We start from the raw sequence: 27838 nt of genomic DNA, 5'->3' as shown, positions 1-27838 counted from the left end.
CTATGACATTACTGATAACATTTCAAATAACATAATTGATGACAACATTGATTACATCATCCAGCCTTTTTTTTGTACACATTGTTTTATAAACAGGTATGGCATTAGGGCTATGAAAGTAGGTGCAAAATGGCTCTGAATAATATAAAGCGTCATTAATGCCATCATACATACAATCCCTGCAGGTGAAGCATGCTTCTGTTATGTGCAACAATGACCCTATACCAAACACGTCATGGGTAGTGGGGTTCATGTGGACTATCACACACAAAAGGGTAACCTCTGCTGCACACGGAGTTCATTCTGTATACATATGTTTAGAGAAAACCAAGTACCTTCAGATACTTAAGCTCTGTTATGGAACTAATGCCCAACTACCACAGTCTTTTACCTGTATCAAACCCCATCACATCACCGAACCTACAGAGAGAAAGGAAGTGGATGTCAGTAGAAAAGTGCGCATTGTAAACAGTGTTTACACTGTGGAGGTAGTTTACTCAGTGTTTGCAGACAGTGAAATTCTCATGAGAAATACACCACAGCGTATTTAATCAGTGTCTGAAGGTGCTGAAAAATCATACCACCTGCAGCCCATCATCTGAAGCAAAACAAGCATGTGTAAATAGGTTAGTACTTGGTACGCACAGTCTATGTTATGTAGACGTCAAGGCTTCATATAATATTTAATATGTAGATTCTCTGCCGTATTGGAAACTTTTTCTGCTATACCAAAATATGTGTGGAACATACTGAACACAAGTCGTCAACTGACAAGTACACACCAAGTTACTCTTCATACAAATATTTATAACATGTTCAATACCTCTTCACACCTATTATGCATTAGGAGCATATATATGCGTTTTATAAACACATGTACCCATTAGCTGGACACAAGCCGCACAAAATTAGGCAGAAAATTAATATGGTAGTTACCCGCCACTATGCAAACTATAAAACAAACACTCATTGGATGATGTCATCAAGGCTGTCATTTGAGATGTCTTCGGTGATGTCATAAATTATGTCATAGAACATGTCACGAGTGATGTAATATGTGAGGTCATAAGCAGTGCATGGCAGGGGCGGAAGTTATAGTTAGCTCTGCTAACAAAAAATGGTGAATTTTTGTGTTTTTTAAAGTTCAAAATGTTAATGTTGTCACTGAGATATTCACCTAATTATAACGTCACTTTAACCTTTGTTTTTTCCAGTGAATTTCTAAGGTTTCATTTTGTTTAAACAAAGACCGATCTTTTTAAGACACCTAACTATAACGTTACTTTAACTTTTGCAGTAAATTTTTACAACATAAAGTAGTGTTTTATTTCTAAGGTTCACATAGTAAGATATGGAGAGGAAGGAAATATCCTGTCTACATACATCCCTTCCAAGGGGAAGGGATTTGCACGGCCTTGACTTTCCGCTAACACTCCTCAACAGGATGATAAGTAGAGACCTCGCTCTTGAATGACAGGTGCCCACGGGGGGGGTACAGATGGACTCACTCTCCGCTAACTCCCCTCAACAGGATGACGAGTATGTGTAGTAGTGTGTGGAGAGGGAGCCCAGACCTCTCCCTTGAATGACAGGTGCGCACTGGAGGGAGTGCAGATGGACTCACTCTCCGCTAACTCCCCTCAACAGGATGACGAGTATGTGTAGTAGTGTGTGGAGATGGAGCCGAGACCTCTCCCTTGAATGACAGGTGCGCACAGAGGGGAGTACAGGTGGACTGAATATCCGCTAACATGCCTCCACGGGGTGACAAACATAGTGACTACATGCGTAGTAGTGTGTGAAGAGGGACTAGCCTTGTCCCTGAGGCCTCTCTCTTTGATGACCAGCATATGTAACAGGGTTTGGAAGGAACTGACCTCTGCACTGAGGCCTCTCTCATGGTTGACAGATGTACGTAATATGGTGTGGAGAGGGACTGGCCTCTTCGCTAACACCCCTCAACAGGATGACAAGTATGTGTAACAGAATGTGGGACAGGACTTGCCTCTCCACTCAGACCACTTTCTTGAACGACAAGAATGCATAAAAGGGTGTGAGGAAGACTGACCTCTGCTCTTAGAACTTTCTTAGATGGCGCATGTGCATAATAGGATGACTGGAGGGGTTAGCCTCTCCTCTGAGACCTCTCTCTTGGACGATGACAGTGTTTAGGAGGGTTGGAAATAGACTGGCCTGCTCCCTGAGACATCTCCCTTGGATGAGTGAAGAGCATAGTAGACTGTGGGGAGGAACTGGCCTCTTATTTGAGAGCTTTCTTATGGATGATGGCATGCCAGTAGGGTTTGGGGAAGGACTGGCCTCTCCTCTGTGACACTTCTCTCTGGACAACAGATGTGCATAGTAGAGTATGGGGCGGGTCTGGCTTCACCACTAACAACTCTCCCCAGGGTGACAGGTGTGCGTAGTAGAGTGTGGAGAGACACTGGCCTCTCCACTGAGACTTCTCCTCAGTGTGCACAGTAATACAAAAGGATGATGAATGGAGTGCTGAAACTTTTCAAACACTCGCCCCCAGTCACAGATCTCGGTTAAAGTCCATTGTTCTTTGCACACCCTGCCACCCCAGTTTGGACCGAGTCATATGCAGTTCAGCCATGACCCTGCTCCCCATGGGAACAGTCCAGCCGAACTGCCTGGCCAGGTTCTCCCTTAACTGGAAACAGGTTGGTTGTGAGGAGAGAGTGGACCCACTTCCGACATCTCCCTAAGGATAACAGGTGAGCGTGTTAGGATATGAAGAGAAACCGTTCTCTCCACTGACACCTCTGTCCAAGGCGATAGATGTGCTTTGTAAAGGATGGCGAGGGACAGGACTTTCCACTGAGACACTTCTTAAGGGTCACAGGTGTATGCAATAGTGTACAGAGAGACTTAACTCTCTACCGAGACCTATCCCTATGGTGATATGCATAGTAGAGTGTGGGGAGACATTTACCCCGTCTGCTGAGACCTCTCCTCAAGCTGATAGGTGTGTGTAGTAGGGTGTAGGGAGGGATTGGCCTCGCCAGTGACACCTCTTGATGGGGTGATTGGTGTACATAGGAGGGTGTGGGGAGAGAGTTCCCTCAGATCTCCTCCCAAGGTGATGGCCATGAATAGTAGGCGCTGATAAACACATAACATGTCCAGATGTGATGTGACTCGTTCCTACAGTGACAGGTGTGCATAGTAGAGTGTATTCAGAGATCGCCTGCTCCTTTTTACTTTTCACAATTCCCGCAAGATTGTGCATATTTTTTTCAAAATAATTGACATTTTTTTCTTTACAGTAATTATACTTTACAGACCTCCTCTCAGTAACTTGGAAGACAGGATGTCTTTCTTCTGCCCCCTCATAGTATTTTAGTTAGTTCTCATAACACTTGACATTTCTCACAGTAAACAGTAATGGCGGCCATTTCATTTGTAAACCTCCAACAGCCAACCAATCGGAGCACTCACCCCTGCAGGACTCGCAGGAGTCTCTCATTCCCGCAGGAGCGAGAAGGCTGACAGGAAAAACAGCCCACTCAACCAGTCACAGGGCTCTATTGTTGAATTTGCACCCTCGCTGGACTCTCACGTTCGGATAAGCAAATATTTTTTATCCTTAATTTCTCAGAAAATCCTGAATGTATTGGCACCAACTCACAAGAAGCACAATCTGTGTACCAGGATCTAGCTTCCTACCAAATGTGGTGCAATTCAGTCCAGCAGTTTTTGCGGTAAAGCGACCCCCAGCACACATGACCTTTGGTCTTGCTTGACAGGGGATTGGCTTGCGGCGAGGCCCTGAGGACAAGACCTCCCTTAACCCCCCAAGAGGCAGCTAAACCCATGGCGCGCACAACCTGGTGGTGGCCAGGTCCTCCGTGGACCGGGATCAATCTGGGAGCGATTTCAGGGTATCACCCTTCCTCAGCCAAGCTAGCTTGAATGCAGTGGCATCGTGAGCCCTGGACCCACGTCTGGGCACACCCGGTGCACTTAGGGCCATGCATCGAGAAGCACCCAGCACTGCCATAGCAAGCTGAGTTTTCTGATGCAATCCTAAAAGACAAACTCGACATGGCGCACAGCCTGTGTGCCCTGTCCACTACACACCGCATGCACTGTAGGTAAGTCACTCCTCTGGAGGCCTTCCAGCCCTAAGGCAGGGTGCCCTGCACGATATGTGTGGGCATAGATGCATGAACAATATGCCCCTATTGTGTCCTCGTAAAACCTGGGGCATAAGTGAACAGGGCAGCCATTTTAATGCACGTGCTGGACACTGGTCAGTACGAGTTTCATAGCTACATGATGGCTACCCTGAACCCTGGGTTGTATGGTATCAAACAACGCGGAATGATACATCCAAACTGGTACCAGACCAGTATAGGATTTATTACCAAATTTACCCAGGGGTCACCCTACAGGTGCCCCCTGCAAAAGCTGTCTACACTGGCATGATTGCTGGCTGGTCACAACCAGCCTATCACCACCAGACAAGATTCTGAGCACTTGGGATGAGAGCTCCTACTCTCTAGGACCCTGAACAAAGCCCTCCCTAGGTGGGGGTGCCAGTGCTAGCAAGCTTCAAAGGGCTTACCACCTTTGAAACTTGACCGCCAGACCTGTTGCTAGTAGGCGATGACTGCCACTGTTGCAAACCCCCACTTTTTGCAGGAGCAACAGTGGGATACAAGACAAAGGACAGGAGGGAGTGGTCAGTCCTGGGCTGCACAACACCTAAGGTGTTGCATGCGAGGTGACCTCTCCATTTCATTTTCCTCCATCTTGCATGGAAAGAAAAAGCAAGTCAAGTGTGGGGAAGTGACCTCTGCCCACAGGAAGTGGTCACTTAGTGGGTGTAGCCACCCTAAGGTAGATGCCACCTAAATCCCCACTAAATACAGTATTTAGTGGGCATCCCTAGACCAAGAAATCAGATTCTAAGGACACAAAGAAGACCCAAGGCTTAAGAACTGAAGTCCTGCTGCACCAAGAAAAAGTGCCAAACCCTGCCTGCTGCACTGAGGACTCAACAATCGCTGCTGAGGGGTTGTTTGGATGTTGAACGGACTCTACAAACACCCAGAGGACCTCCACTCTTCACAGATCACCGAGGATCTCCCTCCAGAGTGAAGGCATCACTCCACACCGTCAAGGAACCAAAAACCCAGTGAAGGCCACTTCACTGACTGACTACTGACCAAGAAACCGGACGCCGCAGCTGGACCAAACTTAACCTATTGGACCATGACGACAAACCCTTCCAGTGTGCCAAGTTTTGTGGGACAGCGCCCTCCAGTGATCAGACCCTGCAATAGCCCTAGGTACTGGTCACCTCACGTCAGACACCCAGAAGGGCAGTCTATTCTGGACTTGAAAAGAATCAGGAGGAAGCCCCAGTCGAGGAAATTTAGGAACCACCCGGAAATCCCACCAGAGTGCCCCTGCTGACCTGCAAGCGACCGTCAAAGACCTACCGCCTACTCCCAAGGGCACCTTTGCGCACAGCTCGTGGCTCACCGATTCACTCTGCACCCGGCCGCCCTGTGCCCTTCACCGAAGATCCAGCTGTGCTCTAAGAGTCCCAAACCCCTGCCGACCTCGACACTGCAAGGGGACTCACCAGACTTACCTTTCAGTCCACCTGTGCAGCGCTTTTCCAAGTGGTCCCCCGTAGTAGCATGTCACCAGCTCCAATGACTATCTGCAGCTGCTGCTGCCGAAACCAGAAGCCGCCCAAACTTCTCCAGCTGTTCCATAGCGCCCACTGATGACATCAATATACATTGGTAAATGCACTGCCTCATTTTATAAGCTCCCCAAGGTAGCTGTAACTGGCGTTTTCGCTATGCGCAACTAATTATTTCACATATTATATCATTGAGGAGATCTTGTACGGCATCTTTGATATTATCACTGCAACATTTGCAATAAAATTATTGATACGAAAACTGTGCATGGTTAGTTGTAGTTACCTTAGGGCACGAGTTATAGTTACTTAAAAGAACTCTAACTGCTGAATTTTTGTGTGTTTTTATGAGTAAATTCACAACCTAATTATAATGTCCCTGTAACCTTTGGTTTTTTTCAGTGAATATATATATATATATATATATATATATAATATACCCCTTGGGCGGGGGTGCCAGTAGACCTTGAGCCCATCCCCCCCTTTCTTCATTGGACTGGGCAGCTGGACTTTGGCAGGGCTCTTATGTCTTGGGATGGTAGTGGGGCTCCTGCTGGGGACCTCCCCTGACTTTGTCTTGACTTCTTAAGCATGAAGGTGCAACAGTGATCCTCCCCCTGGCCCGGTGGGGGATGAGGTGGGGCTTCATGAGCCCCTGTGGATGCGCCTGGGAGTGAGGGACTGCCCCTATCCTTGGAGTAATAATGAAACCACCTTGCGGTTGAGAAGGCACATAAACAGTAGGGGTCTGGAAATCTCCTTGGCTGATTAGGCCCCAGAATTGGAGACGTGGGGCTCACCTCTCCTGCCAAGAGGCAGATTTTCATGACATGGAAGTACGCAGGAGGACCAGTGATAGCAAGGTGGGAAGCCGCTATTATGGCATAGGGCCGAGCGGAGGATCAGCCGCTTCGCAGAGAAGAGATGCAGGGCATACAATGACGACCGATAGCTCTTCTGTGGACAGAGATGGTGGATATGTTTGAAAACACCAGGTGTAATGATTCCCCTTATTTGGAGAGATCAGAATCTGTGATGGGGCTGGTGAGAGTGATTGCAAGTGGGGGACCTTCTAGACCCTTGGATAATGGCATTCTCGTGGACAAGTGTTTGCCTGTTAGCTAGAGAGGCTCGACTGTATGGTGTGACGCAGGTGTCACATGGGGCATGGCTGTGGCCTGTTCCCTGGGGCAATGTATTTCCCCAGGAGCTCCCAAACCCCCCTTGATTGCCTCTCCCTTCCCTTTGCACACTCCTGACTGGGATACTGGAGGCTACCTCACCTGGCACCCACTGTTCAACCTGTTAACAATGTTCACAGTTTCATTGTACCATCCTCTACGCACTGCACATTTGGATGCTCTCCCTTCTAACTTCTTCTGGACTATACTATGTTGAGACTGTTGAGATGAAAGGGGAGACCTCTGGATATGCACGTGCATTATTGTACCGTGTGACTCTGTAATAGGCGTCCTGGGTGGCCACTCCTTGTGGATGCATCAAGGAAAAAGTTCCAATATTATGCTGCTCTCCTATGTACATGTGCAAGTTTATAAAAATGTTAATAAAAATATCTTTAAAAAAGGGACATCGTCCTACACAAAATCAATCCTTTGAGGCTTTCTCCTCTTTCTAAGTTGCCTGCAGCAGAATGCAGCACACAGAAAAAAAAACACGGGGAGAAATAAACATATTTCTCTTCGTTCCACGCACCTCTGCTGGGACGACATAGCATTTTGACGTTTACCCTTGATGGAAAAATCTGAGAATGTGCAAAATTGTATACATGGGTAGATGCGTGAAAACAGTGGAACACCAATTCTCAGTCTCCACTCCAGATGGCGCTGCCTTGTTAGTTGTGGCACTCCAGATTTGCCAAGCCAAGTAGGGCCAAGCAAAGTGGCTTTGCATGGCTTGGTGAATACCGCTTAAGGATTTACGTTACAGTTGCGCCACCTTAAGTGGCGAAAGGGCAACACAAACCCTTGCTAAATCTGGGTCCTGGATTTCCGAGTAGTGCTGCATGGGTCTAGTCTGACAAGGAGGTTCTAGGACTGTAGGAGTGGATGTCAAGTGAATGATACTGCTAGGATTCGGTTCCGGTGTGCGCCAGGTGCTCCCTTGTGCGGATTTAAGGGATGTCACTGTTATGATAGTAGTGTATCAGTGGTGTTAGTGTTTGCTGCGCTTTTGTGTCTCATACAGTCTCAATCTTTCTGGTGTGCAGTATGCAAACGGAGACCCACACGGCCTTTCAATAGTTAAAGGGGGCAGAGAAGCAAAGATCATTCCTTGGAGTTAATAAGTACTTCAAAGTGTAATTTTAGTTATGAAACTAGGAATAGGCTATCTGATTTAAAAATACAATGTTGTACCGGTCAAAAATGTTTGTGTAGTGAGTCCCACTAATCTAGGTTCTTTTTATGTTTATTCCTTTCATAAGGATCCAATGGGAAGTGGTCATCCGAGGGCCAAGCGGCGGCCACCACAGTCTGCGCCGAGGCGAGTGGGATCACCACCAGCGCAGCAGCAGATGGTTCTCCTGGCCCCAGTAAGACATGTTTATTATTATTTCTTTTAACTATTCCCAAAGGTATTATGGTCGCGTGTGTTTACATTCTTTTCAACCCTCCCCACCTAATGTCTTCTATCCCTGCGTTTCCCTGTTTTCTATGTTTCCTGTTTCTGCAGCTGACATTTTTCTGTCTGTAGCTTTCTTCTCTCTTTTTTAGTAAGTTTTGCTTGCCTGCCCCTCTTTTACATGCCTTGTGTAGTACTGTTATGAAAACTGATTTTTGGTAACATAATGGGATCTCAGGCCCAAGTATTTATCAAACATGTTGGTTGAGAAGGCTTTCTTGCACAGGGACAAAGATAGAATGGTCATGGTTGACTCTGTGTTCTCTTACTCTAGCAGTTTCCGTGACAGTACAGCATGGCAGGATGAGATACCATTGCCAACCAAGGTCATATGTCCTTTGTATTCCCTTCCACCCCTTCGTTGCATTTCATTCTCAGTTCGTAGCTTATCTCTTCGTTAGGACTACTAAACATTTTTGGTTCACCTCCTGTTTTTAAAATGCTGTCTACCAAAACTTCTAAAGTGATACTTTTGCTAGAAGATACTGATAAGCTAACCTAACCTTTGTGAGGTACAGCTGTTGCACCTTGTTCAAAATAATTACCTTGGTGGCTAATCTGGTATCTACAATTGGTGCAATATGTGTTTGTCTAGGCCGGGCACAGTCCACTATTATCAGCACCAGCCTGGCAGTGAAGTCGGGGGCGATCCAGCAGTGCAAAGGAGGGAAAGCAGTCCCAGGGGCATGGACAGGTGGTACGTCAGCTTGCTCTCTTATTGACAATACTGTATTTATTAAGCATGGCAGATATCCTACACGTTACCTCCCTGACGACAGCATTTCGCCACCTAAAAGTGCAGCATGATTTAATTCACAGCTGCGGTGCAGGCGGTGAACTGTGCATCTGCTTCACTTAACAAGGCAGCACAAGGTCTGCATTGAATAAAAACCGAAGACAAGGTGTTTGCCAACGCCCACTCAGTCACCGACAAGCACGTCACTACATCATTCTTTCTGTCCCAGCCTCCCAAAAATGTACTTTCCATCCCAGATTATGCCCCTTTTTTCTGCCCAAGTGACATATTTCACGGCTTCCATTATGGATTTATGGTTCCAATTTTTTCTTTCTGTCGACCAATCTGACTAAGCAAATGCGTAGTGCATGACCAGTGACACCCAACCTTTGCATAGCTAAACATCTACGTAGTGCAAGCCCTATAATTTACCTTCACGTAGTATAACGTCCCACTGCGAAGCGGAGGTATTTGTTGAAAATACTTTGCAGTGGAGGCCCGGTTGTAATGTGGGCGTAAGGGCCTGATTTAGAATTTCTCCGATGGGATACTCTGTGACAAACGGAATGAATAAAATAATAATATATCCTGTTCGCGGTACCACAGTTTATCATTTCTATTCCATGCACTATTTACTGTATTACGGCGGACAGGATATCAGTTATCTTTATCTGCCTCATATGTGATGGAATATCCCATCTGCCAGACTCTATCAGCTCCTAAATTTGGAGTCCGGACTCGGAGTAGAGTTGAAGAGAAAGCAGGGACATTGGAGTAATTATAATAGGTTATTTGCATGTCATTATAGCTGCCCCAGAAACATGCTGCAGAATGGCAGACCTGCCAGCATGGCTCCATTAATGTTGCACATATAGACAAGTAATTGTGCAGCATATACACCTTAGTCATTAACAGCTGTTAATTTATTTATTAACACATGAAGTGTCTTTTCAGATTCTTCCTATGAAATACTTTAAACTAAAATCACTTTTTGATTATGTTGGTGGTCTGGCTTCATTCATTGCAGTCAGTGCTGTTGCATTATGTGATGTATGTGCAGGAAAAACTTGGCACTGTGATTAATCAGATCAAACATTCCATTGGCCGTGGGGGACCAGCAGTATTCTGCTACTGTGCCACTATAGATAGTGTAAATACGTGTGTGTGCTGAGCATCACAATTCACGGCTTTTTTCCTCTTTCTTGATCACACAGCTACTTCTGCTGCTGGTGCCGGCCAACCATCCCAGTGTGGGTTAGCCACCCAGATGCGGATCCAAAATTTGGAGGGTGTGGTGACAAAATACCGCCAGCTTGTGGTAATAGAGGAGGAGAAGGCACGGGCCTCTACTTCTTTGAGCCGCCAGCGAGGCTTGCTTCCAATCTTACAATGCAGCGGCCGCCGCCACAACCGCCGCCTGCTGCAGTCCACTGCCACCTGGGCCTGGAACTCAAGGAGGCATCACTCCTCGTCATCAACCGATCGCCTCGTCTACTGCATTCTCCATAAGTTGGCGCTTATCAGGCATGGCCAACAGAACCTGGCCTGGGAGATGGCCAAGGCCCGAAAGAAACTGGATGCCCACATAGACAACTTTTATTGAACATTTTTTTGAGGGGTGGGAGGGCCTGTTGTAGGTGAAGAAGATGGGAAGGGGAGTTTGGGAAAGGGAAATATTTCAGGATTTGCTTGGTGAGGGAGATGGGCCTGTTATGGATGGAGAGGGTGGGTTTCTCATGTCAAAAAATAAAGGGGCCTTTATCTTTGGTATTTGACTTTGCATTGCTAGTTAGTCTAGCATCGTGGTTTATGAGAGTGAGACGAAAAGCTCCTCTGGAAAACAAAATGGCCTGTGAAATTGTTATACTGTACATCCACATTTTCCCCTAGCCTTTTTCTGCCTGAAGTTTATTCTTCAGTAGGTTATACTTACTTCTTCCTGCAATCCAGCATACCTGCTACCATAAAGGAAAAGGAAAACAGACTATAGGGCATATGTTTGACTTTATTGCTTAATGAGATATTGCAAGCACCTTGTCACCTATCAGTAATACATGTATACTAGTCAGGTACTGCCCTTGTGCTACCCTTTATAACTAGTGAACAACAATGGAGTCTGCCAAGTGCTAACAACAAACACAAACATTCCAAACTTTCCTTCCTGAGAACAAATTCAGTACTAACTTCTTAACTAGTTTTTACCTGTAAAGAATAAGCAATATATGTTACCTCTCTCAATCTTTACAAACCTTATTGCAGGATTTCCCAACAGGCATTCGTAATGTGGGTGGTAGTGCTAACAGGAAAGACATAGGTCCCACCTATTCTGAATGATGCTTGCAAGGTGAACTCCAATTGTAGTATTATTCAGGAGGATTATCCATCACAGGCGTCTAGATTGAAAGAAAACACATAGTGAATAATCCAAGACTGAAACCACTATAACAATAAAGTAAACAAGCAGCAAGCAGTCTGGGGAGCTAGTATTTAATTCATCTAACAAATTCAAACTAAACTCACAAACTCCTGGAATCAAGACTTAGGATAAAGTCACTCCATATTGTGTAGATTTTGTAAACAACACAAAGCCTGGTTCACAATGATAAAGTTACACTATTGGTGTTAATTTACTCTTGCATCATAAGTTTATGACAAGTAACTTCTCAATTAATAACTTTGTGTATTACATTTACGAATAGTAACTCCTGTTATTTCAAAAGGAGTTATTACTAGTTAGTTACTATTCATAAATGTAGTTACTTTCTGCTCATAAAGTTACTGGTAGGACAGGTACACTGCAAGAGTAAACTTCCACCAAAAGTATAACTTTACCTTTGTGAATCAGGCCACAGTGCTCACTAGTACCACCTATTAAGACACTGTCTTAAGACTCTGCACTAAGATGATATCGCTTCCATACCCGGTGGGTAGTAGGGCTGGCGTGGGCTATTGTTTAGTTATGAAGTTGGCGTCACTTTAACCACACCTGCCCCGCCAAGTGTGTGGTCCATTTCTGTTGTAAATTATGAAGTCAAACTTAATAAATCACATAACTTGGGTGAAGACAGTAAGGGGTTTCATGCATAGATGGGAAAGGTGCGACAAAAACAATCACATCATTCATCAAGTCGATGAGCAGCACATCATCATCACATCTGTTGTGGGGGCGGGGAGAAGAGAGTTCAGTTACCAAATGCACCGTCTTTCAACCTCAGAATACCAAGTTATCTAATTGTTATGTTACCTGTGTTTGAAAAATAAAATACAAATTGTTAAGAAAAGAAAAAGGAAAATTATACTGTATATAAAGATGCCAAAATGAACAGTACATCTGCATTCTGCTTCTCAGAATGTCTGTCTTGGGTGCAGGGTAGAACCGGTCCAAGCAGAAGTGTTGTGGAGGTTTCGTGAAGAAGAAGAGAAGGTTTGTGGAATGTAAAACAGTACGTTTGAATATTATGGAGTCAAGGACAGGTGAGCTTCATGGTGGATGAGGATCAAGAAGGGAGAGCATAGGCTGTTGCCGTCGCATATGATTAACTGAGAAGTTGAACACTCTTTAACCACCAATCCCAGACAAGTAGCTGCATGTTCCTGGTTGATCAGTCCCACAAATGTAAATACCATTTATCTGCGTGCATTCTCCATGTAACATGTCCTGTGACAGCCCCCCGCTCCCAGACCACAACCATATGGAGTTTGACATTGAAGCCACTATGCTGCATTTTCCTAATCAACGCACCTCTTTCCAGTCCATAGTCTTTGAGTAATGTTGTTCCTAACTGCCTTCGTCTGGCTGTTAAGCATTTTGTGTAGTTTTGGTAACACCATACACTGCATATGTTATGGGTATGGCAGTCCTTTCAGCCCTAAGGCAGGGTGCAACATTCTGATTGTAAGGTCATAGCTGCATGATCAATATGCCCCCACTGTGTCCTTGCTAAACCTAGGACATACTGAGTGAACAGAGCAGCCATGTTAATGTATGTACTGGGCACTGGTCAAAGACAAGTTCCTCAGCTACATAATGGCCACTCTGCACCCTGGGTTGTTTGGTATCAAACAGCTCAGAATATTAAATCCAAACTGATACCAGTATTGGATTTAACCTTAAATGTACACAGGGGCCACCTTAGAGGTGCCCCCTGCAAAAGCTAACCCTAACTGGCAGAGTTGCTGGCTGGTTCCATCCAGCTGCCACTCCAGACATCCAATATACAAACCTTGGGGAGAGCCCTGGCTCTCTGGTTTGTAAGACAATGCCCTTCCTGGGTGAAGGGGCTAACTCCCCCTCCTTCAGGAATGTGCAACACCCTGGCGGTGAGCTTCAAAGGGCTACAGCCCCTGAAACTTGAGCCTCCAGGCCTGCTGCTAGCAGCAGAGGGCTTCCCCCTTTGCAAACCCCCACTTTTGAATGGAGCAAAGGCGGGAAGCCAGACAAAGGGTAGGAGGAGTGGCCCCACTGAGCATGCACCACCCCTAAGGGCTCGCCTGCAAAGTGGACCCTCTGATTCAGTTTTCTCCATCTTGGAATAGAGAAAAACAGCCAGTGAGGTTTAGGGAAGTATTTAGTGGGCACCCCTAGACCAAGATTTCAGATTCGAAAAGGATTCCAAGAAGACCAGCACCAGAGAAACCGCCAGGACGAGAACTGAGGACCTGCTGCACCAGGAGAGGCACCAAGACCCCTGCTTGCTGCACCAGAGTCCCAACAATCACGACAGCGGAGGAGCTGAATACTGGACCGACCCTAAGAAAGTCAGGGGACCTCAAGGCTTCAAGGACCACCCCAGATCTCCCTCCTGAGAGGAGGCACCACTGAAGAAAAGCAAGTAAACCACAAAAGACCAAGAAACCAGTGAAGGACCGATATCTCCGCAACCACAAGTCACAGCCGGACCCAACGACACACAGACGACAGTCCGGAAGTGCCCCTTAGCTGTACCGTTGCGACCCTCAGTAGCCGAGATAGAGCAATACCCTGGGTCCTAGTCAACTGACGTCAGACCAGGAGAAAAGCAGCCCCCCCCAAGCTGACAAAGGATCAGGAGGAAGCCCCAGTCGAGGGACTTCAGGAACACCCCGGACCTCCGATCAGAGTGCCCTGCAAGCGACCCTCAGCGACTTTCCTCCATCTCCAGTGGACTTTGTTGCGCACAGCATCCAAGGCCTCCAAAACGCCCTGCACCTGGCCGCCCTGGGCCTTGCGTTGCGGGATCTGCCGTGTGCCCTGGGTCCCCAACCCCTTGTGACCTTGACAGGCAAAGAGGACCCCCAGACACCACTTTGACTTTGCAAACCAGCTCCTTTTCCAAGTGGCCCATCCAGGTGGCCCTGTGCCAATAACGTTTCCATTGCTGCTCCCGCCGGAACAGGGAGCTGCCCGAAGCTCTCTAGCTGGCACGAGGTGCCTACCGACCTCTGCGACCATGCTGCAAAAGAAGAGACTGGTAACTCAACCGTGCGATTTGTAATGCGTTTTTAAGAGTGACTGCCTATTGAGTCCAATGGTGCGTAATTAAGCACAGATAGACTACGGCCCATATTTATACTTTTTGAGGCAAAACTGCGTGAATGCAGTTTTGCATCAAAAACTTTAACGTGGGCTAACACCATTTCTTTGCGCCACCCGAGCGTCAAATTTATACTTTGACGCACGGTGGCGCAAAGAACGGGTTAGAGTCATTTTTTTTACTCTAACCATTGCGCTGTGTCGTAAAGCAAAACGGCGTTAATGCGGGGAAAATGACTCTAATCCGGTTTGCGATGTCGCAAACCTGATATGCGCCATTTTGCACTGAATTAGCGTAAAAAGTGGCGTAAGCGTAGCAAACAGTGCTAAGGAGCCCCAAAATGGATCCCAGAAGCCAGGAGAGACCCCAGGGAGACCCCAAGGAACCAGCCAGGAGGACACAGGCAAGAGCCAGGAGAGGGAGAAGAAGAAAAGAAAGTGTTATTTCAGTGCAGAGGAGCATGAAATACTGGTCAGAGAGGTGACGGAGCACCAGCATCAACTTTTCGTCACCTCAAAATTGCGAATTGGGAGGAGAGAGGCAATTTGGCAACAAATTGTCGACAAGATCAACAGTGTGGCAGAGGTCCGAAGAACAGTCACGGAGTGCAAGAAACGCTGGCATGACTGCAAGTGCAGGACCAAGGAAGAAATGGCAAAGAATAGGAAAGCAGCACTGCAGACTGGAGGTGGGAGTCCAGCACCGCAGGAGGCCCTGGACCAGATGGAGGAGATGGTGGCAGCTGCCATTCCAGAGGAGATCGTCCCAGGAATCGCAGGACAGCGCAGACTACCAGGAAACAACACATATGTAGGGTAAGTTGCATGGGGGACCAAAATGCCTAAATGTTAACTGCAAGCAGGGGGAGGTACATACCTACTACACACTGCATGTCAGCCATGGAATTCAGGCAGTGGAAAGGGCAAAGGGGCATGGCACGGGTGCATGGGCTGTGCAGAGGAATCCAGGGGCACAACACAACCCCAACAGCCTTTGCATGGGGGTGCTCTGCCATGCCAAGTCTGTTGGAAAAGCAAAGCCAGACCAGGAAGGTGGGGTAAAATGTAAAACTGTGCTGCTGTCACAGGACACCTGGTGTTGTCACAACATGAACTAGGGGACAGTGTCCAGTCTCTGGCCATTTCCGCAAGTGGCATTTACCATTGACAACAGTTGCCACTACCACCTGTGCTGTGTGTGCAGGTCAAGTAGCCAATGGCAGTTAGGTGCCCATGGAACAAACACACCCAAAATAGAGGGTTCAAGATGACGATGTGATCAATCCCCAGTAATTCCTAACAAAGTGTAAATCCTGTCAAATGCTCATGTCTATAGGAGCAATAAACATCATGTATTGTTACTTAAATTATGAAGTACCCAGCAGTAATGTCATACCCATGCTGCCCATTCCAGGGACTACCCTGTGCCTGTGTTACAATAGCTGCAATGCCACCTTGCAACATCTCAACAGTCATACTGCTAAGACAACAGCATTGAGGGGGAGGACATGTGTCTAGCTAGTGAAACACACCCGCACAGTCATAAGAGAAAATGGAACACTGCCAGGCCCTTCAGTGCAATCCAATGTAGCACACATAAGCAAACATCAACATGACACAATACCAGTGCTGACACCTGTATTGTGTCATGCCAATGCAACATATGGTATGTGCTAGTTCTCAGCAAGGTATAGGTGTATGTGAAATATCAGAGACTGGGTCAGTCCTATATTATGTGTGGTGCAAGTGCCATCAGAACACCCACAGGCATTAAAGGCCTCACCTTGCTAATGGAACTACAGGGAGGGTTGAGTGGGACAAGAAGGTGGCAAGACATAATTTGGATCGAACCTACACCTAGAGGATGTGACGCAGGATTCCCCAAACTGCCAACACTACATGTGACATGCAGGTGGGGCATAGGCCTGTGAGAATGCTAATATTAATGACAGGAACAATGAACAGGAACCAAGATTATAATTTTCCACTAATAGAAAGTCAGTGACGTCACGTTACAACTGCCACAACACAGAGACACTAATTGTCCAATATCTCATTGCAGAGGACGATGGCTCTCCTGTGGATATGCTTGTCCTGGACTTCCCTGATGACATGGATGACGAGCTGACAACCAGCAAACCCTCCAAGATGTCCTTGGAACCCTCCAGACCCCACCTTCAGTCGCAAGGAGGAGCACACATGTAGCAGCCATCTCAGATGACCCATCCACCACCCCAATAGTACGACCAGCCAGCTCCAACACAGCTGAGGACTCTGATGACACTTGTACCACCTTTGAGAGGACTTTAGTGGGAGTACAGCGGGAGCTGGCCAAGGAGGTGCGGGTGGGGATGCAAAATATGGCAGCCAGCCTTGAGGGGATCCGCATGTGCATGATGTCATCCGCAGAACAGTCAGCAGCCATGCAAGTCCAACAATCCCTACTGCAAGGATTACAACAGTGTGTGAGGGATTTCACCACAGCAGTTAGGGAGTTGCCACAACACCTGGCACCCCAAACCTTTCACTGAGTGCACAACTGCAATCATGACCCCCCTCAGGGCCGACCTGGCTGCCTACCACAGCGATGTAGCTGCTATACTCAAGAAGTAGCAGCTCCTCCTTGCTGCAGTAATGCCCTTAATAGCCCCTCAGTTGGCAGTTACTGGAAATTCAGAGTCCACTTCTTCAAACACTGAAGTGTGTGTTGCCCCCTCAAACCCACCACCACCAAGGACAGAGGAGACGACACACACATCAGAAGATGAAGACGTGGAACAGATCACCTTCAGCCGTAGGAGTACCCGGTAGCACCAGTCCATGCCACATGGGCACTGATTTTTGGGAAGCATCCCGAATAACGAGTTGTGAACCACGAAGTTGTGGAAAATGAAAGCGAAACAACACTTTTGTTTTCCACGACTTCCTTGTTTTAGGGCCTTAACCACGCATGTATGAACCACGTACATGCGTGATTAAGGCACAGAAGAAGGGAGTAGACCCGATCAAGGAGGAGGTAAGTTGGACTGGGGCTGTTTTTTGGGGGTGGGATGGGGGCTTGGGGTGAGTAAGGTTTAGGAGCGGGGGGAGGAGGGGTCAGGGCTTAGGTTTTAGGGGTGGGGTGGGGGGTTGGGGTGCTTTAGGTTTTAGGGGCAGGGTGGGGAGTCGGGGTATTTTTAGTTTTTGGGGGTGGGGGGCACGGGGTGATTAGGGTTTAGGGGCGGGGAGAGGGGTCAGGGTTTAGGTTTTAGGGGTGGGGTGGGGGGTTGGGGTGGTTTAGGTTTTAGGGGGGGTTGGGGTAATTTTGGGGGTGGGCGGGTCACGGTAATTTTTAGGGGTGGGGGGTCGGGGGACGCACGCTAGAACCATGCATGCTGATCACTAATGCCTTTACCAGGAATGCCTTTACTACGAAAAATTGTTGTTAAGGCATTCGTGGAAAAGGCATTAGTGATAACAACGAGGTCATTGTTCCGACCTCGTTGTTCAGGCATGGGTGGTTGAAGCACTCGTTGTTTCAACATATAACCCTGATTTTCCTATGTCCTGTGCTTGTTAACATGCCAGTCTTGCTACAGTTGGTAACATGCACTGTTCTCCAACACACTGTTTACCTTCCCACAATGGACTGCAATTGTCTCTCACTACCTAATTCCTCTGCACTGAATGACACTCCATCACAGCATGTCCATTGACATGTCCCAAACCATTGCACTTGTGTTACGTCACAATAGAAGGCGTCACACTAATGGACTTACAATCCTGGACTATGTAAATATTGCACTACAGCGCTTTAAAATAAAAAGCACCTACACAACCACTTTGTCTCTGTGTAATGTGACACAACTGTGTCTGAAATTTGTGATGCATGTAACATGTCAATGGCCTCAGAATGTCAGTACAACAGTGTAGAAAGAATGTGGGCTGATAACTATGCACAAGGGTCTGGATTATATCATCATCTGTACTGCCTTTGGCTGATTTCTGAAGTTAAAGCATCACAAACAGTAAAATGCTGTGTAGAAATGTATATGTCAGGTCCAAAGTATCTACAAGATGAAACTCAATGTGGCCCACATTCCCTACAAGACAATCATTATGTTTGTGACATATGACTCGAAACTTTAATCCCACACCATACAGCATGAATGGATGTGTACAAGTGTATGGGCAATAAGGTTACCTGGAAGTACAATGTAATAAATCATAGGTGTGATTTATGTATACTAAACTTCATAAGATTACGACACCACTCAGTTTATCAGAGTTCACATGAACCTCAGTCTGCAGGGAGACGTCCCACAGTGCCCAAGATTCCAACACAGGACTCAAACAATGACCGTTTTAAAATCACACCAACCTTTACAACACATTGGGAACCATAGTTACCTTGAGTGGTGGGTTCAATGGATGGCAGATGCATAGAGAAGTAGCTTTGTTGTAGCTGCCAATGTGACAGCTCATTGGGAATAACCATGTCAAGAATGGGATGTGGATGCAGGATGGAACACACAGGCAAACACAAAATTGACACTGTACACTCATGCAAAGGCCTTGATCCCCAAGCATATGACACATACTGTAAAGGAGTACATCAAACTTTATTATATCTGTATGAAAGGAAACTTAAACTATGGCTGGCAAACACCTAAACTAAGCTAACCTATCCTAACTATACATTACCCACAACTGGCCCTAACTACCCTAAGCTAAACTTACTTACCACATATAACTAAACACTCTAAACATCAGCCCCCCCACCCCCCTTATATGTCAGGACACGTGTAGGACAACATATATTAACCTAAACACATACTAACTAATCCTAAACAAATATATATTTTGTTGTAATTTCTTTTTTTTTAAATAATACGCATAAACCATAACATCAACCCCCACCCACCCACAAACAAACGTGTAATAATATAACTCCCCCAACCCACTTATCCTAACTAAACTAACAGCCTACTCTAACCTAACACTAAGCCCCCTAAACTCACTAAAAAAAAGTAAGAGGAGGGAGGGGACGGAATTAGGGGTGAGGATCAATAATTTCAAAGATTGGACCTCCTGAGCATTTTCCTTATCGCTCGCAGTCTCCTGCTGTTGCGGGCCACCTCCTGCTGTAGAGTGTCCATGCGGCGCAACATACGATGCATGTCACGTTGGAGGTTTCTGAAATCTGCCATGTCCATTACCCCAGCTGTGGTGGTCTGCGTAGCACTTGATGTAGCAGGTGCTGGTGCCGTGGTTGGAGGTGGAGGTGCAGAAGGAGCTGCTGTTGGGCCTTGTGCTGATGAGGTTGAGGGGCCAGCTGGAGTGGCTGTCACCCCAGTGTCCACTGTGCTTTGACTTGGTGTGGTGGTGGCGGTTATGGCCAATGCTGCCCCTCTTTGGCTAAATGCCCTCCGTGCCACTGTGGCTGTCTCATGACGATACCGCCTAGCCATCAAACTGAACCCAGCCTCCACATCAAGGATGTGTTGGTACCGCTCTGCCCACCTCTGAAATTCACCGATTTCATGTGCATTCATGTGGGCAGCTGTAAAAATAGAGACAGGCAAACATTAGTGACATCATTGTGTGATACATGTACAGATGATAATCTAACATTTCCTCACAAATAGCACATGCAGTCCAAATCACAGTACAGATGATAGAATGTCCCTGAGGAATTACATGCCACCGCAGCCTACCCATCAACTATCTAACAGCACAGCAATGCACAACAAGGTGTGTACTTTATTAAATGATCTGTGCATATTTGTAGTGCTATTCGTCACATAACAAATGCTGCAAGTACTCAACATGTGCCAGGCCAACTAATCCCTATCTTCAAGGCACGCAAGACCTGTGATTTGTATATGGAACTGGCAGGATGGTATGCAGTTGGTAATCATAAGGGGGCATTGTACTTTGGCACAAATGAATGCTTGAATTACATGGCTGTCATCTACACTGTGACCATCACACCTAGCTACACATATTTTCTACCCCTAACCCTGTGCCTCGGAGGGGATGGGCATGCAATACATATTTTCAACCATCAAGGACAACGACAAAGCTTTGTCCAGCTGTGCATGGGTTTAGTCAGTCTACCACAGGTAAGGAGGCCTGACAACTAGGATTGAGTCAACCATTGAACAATCACCTCTACATTCATGTTTCTATTTGTGGACAACCATCAACATCCGATCTCACTGGCACATTTCTTAAATCAACCACATTGATGCAAGCACCCATCTGGCCTTGACCTGCATGCACGCCTATGACATTTCACTCAAGTGCCACGTAAATGGAGTGCAGCATGTGGCGCTAGATGCTGCGGGACAGTCACCCATACAGTCCTACATGTTCATTACTTAACATGGATGCACACGTCTGTGTGTAAAACTGATGCATCACTGTTCTGTGTGAATTAGGGTATGACTTGCTGGCTAAATTATGACACTTGCCACCTCCAAATCAATTTTTGGCATACATGTGGCAACAAATCACCTTGTTCACCTGCCCATGCCTGTTGCACAGCACTCGACTCCCAATATATGACTCCCTGCCAGTGAATGTCTAACTCTTCCATGGAACACTGTGTCAACCTCCAGTCAAGTCACATATCAGATCATGTCCCAGCTCATCATATCTTGCAGTGAGTCCAACACATAGGAGCCAGTCACACAACAGCTGCACGCACAACACAGGACAAACATATTAACACTTACTGGATACATCTGGGTCCTGGAATCGAGCCACTTCACCTATTGTGTAGGGGGCTGGTCCACCTGTAAAATATGGAAGGGTGATATGTGCTCAATGTCTGCTCACTGTACAAAAGTTGGAACAACAAATCACTGTGTGTGACATTTTATATGATTGAGCTGCACATCAGGCATGTAGACACCCCAACAGACATACCACTTCAAACATGCATTGACCCTGTCCCTCCAGTAAGTGGTAAACACACATATGCACACATGCACTGGCCCTAACAATGGTGCCACACATGAGTACTCAATTTTGTGCTTAATACATTCCAGATGGTATTCAATTTCATCTTTTGTAATTGGGAGATACATGCAATGCCACATTCCTGGTGCACTGCAATACCAGTGACTCGGGTATTGTGGCTTGTGCATCAAGGGACAATGAGTAACAGTGTGATGGTCATGTGGGTTGATTTGCTTTCAGGAATTATTGTGCTTTCAGTGGTCCATAATGGGTGTGCCAGTGTTGTATGTAGGTTACATATGCCACATTGGCAGTGTATCCTAAGCCGTATATGCTCCCTATGACAACATGATGGCAGGGCTCCTGTGTGTTACTTGGTGACAATGTTACGCTAAACCTGGATTGGCCACTTTTCTGATGCAAAATGATGTATGCTGACAGTGTCTTCGTTGATCATCGTTGACAGAATGCATGGGCACAGGTTTAGTCATTGCACCTGAAATGTGTTACTTTGGGCCCTGTGTACCTATATCAGGTATTTATTAAGTTCATTCGGTCTAGAAATCTAGGCCCATATTTATACTTTTTGACGCTAAACTGCGCTAACGCAGTTTAGCGTCAAAAAGTTTTGCGCCGGCTAACGTCATTCTGAAGCGCCATGCGGGCGCCGTATTTATTGAATGGCGTTAGCCGGCGCAAGCAGACCGGCGCTGCCTGGTGTGCGCGAGAAAAACCACGTACACCAGGCAGCGCCGGCGTAGGGGGAAAATGGCGCATGGGCGTCTTAAAATGGGGCAAGTCAGGTTACGTCGAAAAAATCGTCTTAACCCGACTTGCGCCATTTTTTAACGACGCCCATCCCCCATCAACATGACTCCTATCATTGTAAAGATAGGAGTCATGCCCCCTTGCCCAATGGCCATGCCCAGGGGACTTCTGTCCCCTGGGCATGGTCATTGGGCATAGTGGCATGTAGGGGGGCACAAATCAGGCCCCCCTATGCCAAAAAAAATTATTAAAAAAAAATAAAAAAATACTTACCTGAATGTCCCTGGGGTGGGTCCCTCCAGCCTTGGGTGTCCTCCTGGGGTGGGCAAGGGTGGCAGGGGGGGTCCCTGGGGGCAGGGGAGGGCACTCTGGGCTCATTTTGAGCCCACTTGTCCCTTAACGCCATGCCTGACCCAGGCGTTAAAAAGCGGCGCAAATGCGCCGTTTTTAGCCACGCCCACTCCCGGGCGTCTCTTTTGCCCGGGAGTATAAATACCACGTAAAGGCCTGGGAGTCATTTTTTAGACGGGAACGCCTCCCTTGCATATCATTAACGCAAGGAAGGTGTTCACGCTAAAAAATGACGCACATTCCGGGAACTTTGGCGCTATTCGCCTCTAACGCCATAGTATAAATATGGCGTTAGTTGGCGTTAGTTTAGCGTCGAATTTGCGTCGAAAAAAACGACGCAAATTCGGCGCAAACGGAGTATAAATACAGCCCCTAGTCCATTTAAAATAATAATAACAATCATACTTAAAAAAAGGATGTAGTAAAAACATGATAGCAATGTAAAACCAATAGACATCAAAACAGTGTAACAATAAGAACAACAAAACAAAACATTTCATCAAGTATATAAATACAATAAAATAAAACATGGATAGATATAGTAAAAAAGGGGACAGAGCTAAAAACTAAAATATAAGACTTTTTGTCTGGAGGACCAGTATGCACAACCAAAAGATAAAAAAGACAAAAGATAGTCTGATTGGACTAAAAGAAGACATTATCAGAGTACCAATCAAAGAAAACAACAGGAAAACTATATGAAAAGGCTATATGAGCTTGTGCAGTCTTGGTAGTCATAAGGAGGGCAACAAATTCATAATGGAAATTACCAACTAAAAACAATACAAAAAGGATAAAAAGAGAAGATTAAAATCCTTCTAAAAACAAGTATAGAAATGGCTCAGGAGCCTTTAGGTGCAATGAACTTGCGACGGATGTACCAGGCCTCCGATAAATATTTGGTAACTGGAATGGCAACCCTGGGAGAAAAATCATGCGTACAGATTCTAATGGCTGTTACTCTGTCCTGAAATGACATGTTTTTACAGAGGGGAATAATCCACCTCTTTCTTGGTGTCTTGTACAAAGGGCAGAAGAATAATACATGCTCTGATGTTTCTTTACAATGTTGACAGAAGATACACCTATCATTTGTAGCGATGTTAGATGGCCAATGGGCCGTGAAACCATTGGTAGGCAATGTGCCATATCTTAACTGCAGGTATAGAGCACGGGCATACGGAGGGATAGGGAGGTTCAGGAAAATCTCAGCCCAGGGTTCATGCTTAATTTGGAGAAAATCCATTGTTAACCTACCCGCCCTCTTTTGGTGCAGGGAATCTTCGTTAACTTTCTCCCAATATCTGTTCGTAACAAATCTCCTAGCCTTGTCAGGGATTTGATCCGGGTGATTCCAATAATGGGGAAGACCCATTTTGTCCCAGGCAATTTTCATCTCTTTCAGCCAAGGGATTCTCTCCAATGCCTTAGGGGCGGCTATCAACTCTCTTATAGCCAGCCTATATGGTTCTAGTTCAGCAGATTTCCATAGACGAATCCAGTAGGAAAGGGGTCTTAAGGCCGCTATGGTTTTAATGCCATTTAAACCAAGATCAAGCCTTAAAGGGGTCATTGGGGTGCCCGTACCTAGCCTGGACACCTGCCTAAGGAAGATATTTTCCTTAGTTTGCAGAATGTCCAGGTTTTTATGGGACCCCCAAAGTTCCGCTCCATATAGGGCTGCTGCTCTGATTTGAACATTATAAATCTCTGCAAGAATGTTCAGAGGGGGGCTCGGTGCCTTTCTAGATCTGCGGACTAAGGCCCCACCTCTTTGGCTTATGATCAGAGCCCCTTTGTCAATGGCTGCCTTCCATTTGCCTGATGTAGATAATCTGAAACCCAAATAATCAAACTCTTCAACTTTCTCCAAAGGGATCGAATTCATCTCAATATTAGAACGCAGTCGTTTTTTCGAGGTAGTGAATATCATAAATTTAGTTTTCTTAATGTTTACATCTAAACTATAATCACTACAGTAAGCACAGAACTGGTTAATTAGGTGTTGAATTCCCATTGGCGATTTTGATAGTAGGATCGTATCATCTGCATAAAGCAGGCAGGGGATTTTTTTCCCACCTAGTTTTGGAGAATCATTTATGCAGTTCTCTAGGTAGTGGATACAATTATTAATGTAGAGCAGAAAAAGAGTAGGTGCCAAAACACAACCTTGTCTAACTCCTTTTTTGATAGCTACAGGGTCAGTCAGCTCGCCCCCTTGTCCACACCTGATTTGGGCAAAGGTATTTTGGTGCAACTGGGCTATGAGTTTCAGGAGGCCAAATGGCACTCCCATGTTTAATAATGTTGACCACAGCAGATTCCTGGGGATCAGGTCAAATGCGGCTCTTAGGTCTATAAAGACCACATAAAGGTTACCCCCCCCCAGGTCGACATTCTTCCATTTTATTGACATAAATCTTAGAGCTTGGTCAACTGTGCTCACAGCGGGTCTGAAACCCGCTTGTAAATCAGAAAGGGCTTCAGACTCAATAATCCATTCCTCAAGGTGGGACAGAAGATGTTTCGCATAAATTTTTTGGAAGTTATCGAGGAGACTAATAGGACGGTAGTTAGCCGGAATGTTTGGATTTCCTTTTTTGAAGATCGGTACAATTTCTGCCCCTTTCCAAGTAGATGGAACTGGAGCGCCTGCTGCAATAGTATTGCAGATAAAATTGAGGTAGGGAGCCCATATATCAGGTCTAGATTTATATAGATCACCTGGAATTTTATCTGGGCCAGGAGCCTTCCCCCATTTCAGGGAGTCTATTGCAGCTCTAGTTTCGGAAAGAGAAAAAGAAATTGGAATGATCTCTTGGTTTGTTGAATCATTGGGGGGCCACAGAGAAACTTCTGGTGGACCTCCATAAAGTTGCCCAAAATGCTCTACCCAAGTTGCTGAGAGGATTGTAGAGCCAGGCGCGGCTGGAGAGTCACTGTCATTATCAGCTATTAGTTTCCAAAACTTGGAAGTATTATTAGGTGAGGCTGAAACCAGGATAGTGGCCCATCTGGCCTCCTCCCAACTTCTGCGTGCCTTTGAGCATTCCTTCTTATAAGCGGCCCTGGCTATTCTCAGCGTCGCAGCATGGCCTTCTTTAATTGCATCCAGGAGAGCTAGTTGTGCTGTTCTGCAGGAATTATTGAACCAAGGGGCATTGTGTTTTTTATTGGAGTTGTTAACAGTCTCTTTTGTAAAAAATTGTTTTAAAGATTGGAACAGATCAGTGTGGGCTGTAAGAAGGCTATCGCCCTCCTCGGACTCATCTAACCGGATCATACACTCCATATGATTCGCAAGCAAGCTGTAGATAGATGCTAAATGTTTAGGGGAGGAGATAACAGATTCCCATTTTAGATTGCGTCTATTATTGGTTAGGGCCAGTTGGGACACATTGGACCTAGAGTGAGGCACTATAAACGAAGGAAAAAGACCTCTGGTTGATAGAATCAGGGGGTCGTGGTCGCTCACAGGCTGCTCATCTACCCTCATATCTACCATGAAACACCAAAGACGGATATCAAGAAGTATGTAATCAATGCGACTGCTATGTTCTCCGCGCCTAAAAGTGGGTCGCAAAATAGCATCCGAGTGTGAGCGGCCATTACAGGCTCGGAGGCCATGAGCTAGTGCGATGTCAGCCAAAAAGCGTGCAGATTTGTTCAATCTTGGTTTTTTGTTGGAGACTAACTGGGGGATGCCCCAATGGGCATCCTCTTCTTTACAGATTCCTTGGACTAAAGGATTAGGTTCGAAGGTAACATTAAAATCTCCTCCAATTAAAACAAAAGAGGGGGAATTACTTTTAAGAACATAGTCCAAGTTTGACAGAACGTCAGACTCAAAGTGGGGACTCACATTCCTGTTATAGATATTAATTAAAAGGAGGGGTTTTTCTTCAGAAATCATTAACAATAGGGCTTGCAAGTCCGGGCAACCAGTGTCTAATTCTTCTATCTTGCACCTGAGAGAAATATTTAGCCACACGAGCAACCCTCCCGAAGGTCTCCCAGAAGATGACTTACGGGCCGGAACCCAAAAGCTTTTAAAACCAAGTCTATATTTGGGTTCTAATGCCCATGTTTCTTGAAAAAGACAAATCAAGTGATCATCAATAAGGTTACCCCAACCTGGGCTGTGTAATTTGCTTTCCAATCCAGCTATATTCCAGCTGAGCACCTTATCGAGATCCTCTGGGCATGAGGACCCAACTTTGTTCTGGGCATATAGAATACTAGGGGAGGGACTGTTAAGGACCATGATGCTTCCCTCGGGTGGATTAAGATCAGAAGATTTCTCACTCTGAGTCTTTGAAACCTCGCTGGGTATATCCTCAATAGTGTTTGGATTTGATGGGTTGGCCATGCAGATGTGACCCAAGGTATAGGGAGCGTTTGACTGATTAGAAATGCATTCCTCAGATGCTTGGCATATTAAACTATTGGGTGAACCCGGGACAACAAAATCGGCCGAGATGTTAAGACCAATAGGGCAAATGGACTTAGCTTCGCAGTTAGACAATGCCGCATCCTGAAAGGCATCTCCTAGTCAGTCTGCCTCGGAGAGAGAGGATAGAGGACGTCTAGAACCAATTACGGGGGTAGGCAGTGTGTGAGTAGCCGAGCCGGCCCCGTGTAATGGTGGTGATTGAGTACTCCAGGACGACATAGAAGGAGGATAGAACACTTGTAACCTGCAAAGAGAAGTTTTGCCAGTTGTAGGGTAAAGTCTGTTGGCATTTAAAGAAAGTCGTTGGACAAGATCGGGAGAATTAAAATTAATGACGATACAATCCCCAAAACCGATCTTCGCTAGAGGGCCCACCCACCCTACCCTTCTCACCATCAGTATTGAAGATGACATGGAAAAAGCAAACCCCGCATTCACGTGCAACCAGTGGATAACCTTATTTTTTAGTTCGGTGAAGGATTCGGAAAAATGAGGTTTGAGTTCAGGAACATTTGATATAATAAGAACATAAGGACATGATTCAGGTGGTAGATGAAGCACTTTGGGTTCTTGAGAGTCCCTACTCTTGTTCTTCTTCTGGTATGCTGGCTGTGAGGATTCCCTAAAGGGGGGGCCGTCTCCTGAATTAGTTGCTGGATTGTTCCAAGAGGCGGTTCCTTTTAATAAGGGAGCTAAGGCCATATGGGGTTTGTTCGTCAGGATGCTGGGGGTTTTAGCAGAACTAGGCCA

General features: G+C 46.1%; 1 protein-coding gene across 6 annotated transcripts in view; it reads left to right on the top strand.

Annotated features, from left to right (window-relative positions):
- The window catches only part of LOC138248916 (uncharacterized), a 240763-nt gene extending 228386 nt beyond the window's left edge, over positions 1–12377 (top strand). For 4 of the 6 annotated variants that reach the window (XM_069202900.1, XM_069202898.1, XM_069202903.1 and 1 more), the window contains 3 exons: positions 8127–8234; positions 8919–9020; positions 10274–12377. In XM_069202900.1, the coding sequence (XP_069059001.1) occupies positions 8127–8234; positions 8919–9020; positions 10274–10662 (599 nt within the window). In that variant the 3' untranslated portion in view covers positions 10663–12377. The remainder of the gene's footprint in view (positions 1–8126; positions 8235–8918; positions 9021–10273) is intronic. The other 2 variants (XM_069202899.1, XM_069202904.1) reach the window with 1 other exon arrangement.
- Positions 12378–27838: the final 15461 nt, after the last annotated feature.

This window comes from Pleurodeles waltl, chromosome 8 (assembly GCF_031143425.1).
Source record: "Pleurodeles waltl isolate 20211129_DDA chromosome 8, aPleWal1.hap1.20221129, whole genome shotgun sequence".
NCBI lineage: Eukaryota > Metazoa > Chordata > Amphibia > Caudata > Salamandridae > Pleurodeles > Pleurodeles waltl.
Note: the sequence above shows the minus strand (reverse complement) of the source record. Positions and strands in the feature narration are given on the sequence as shown.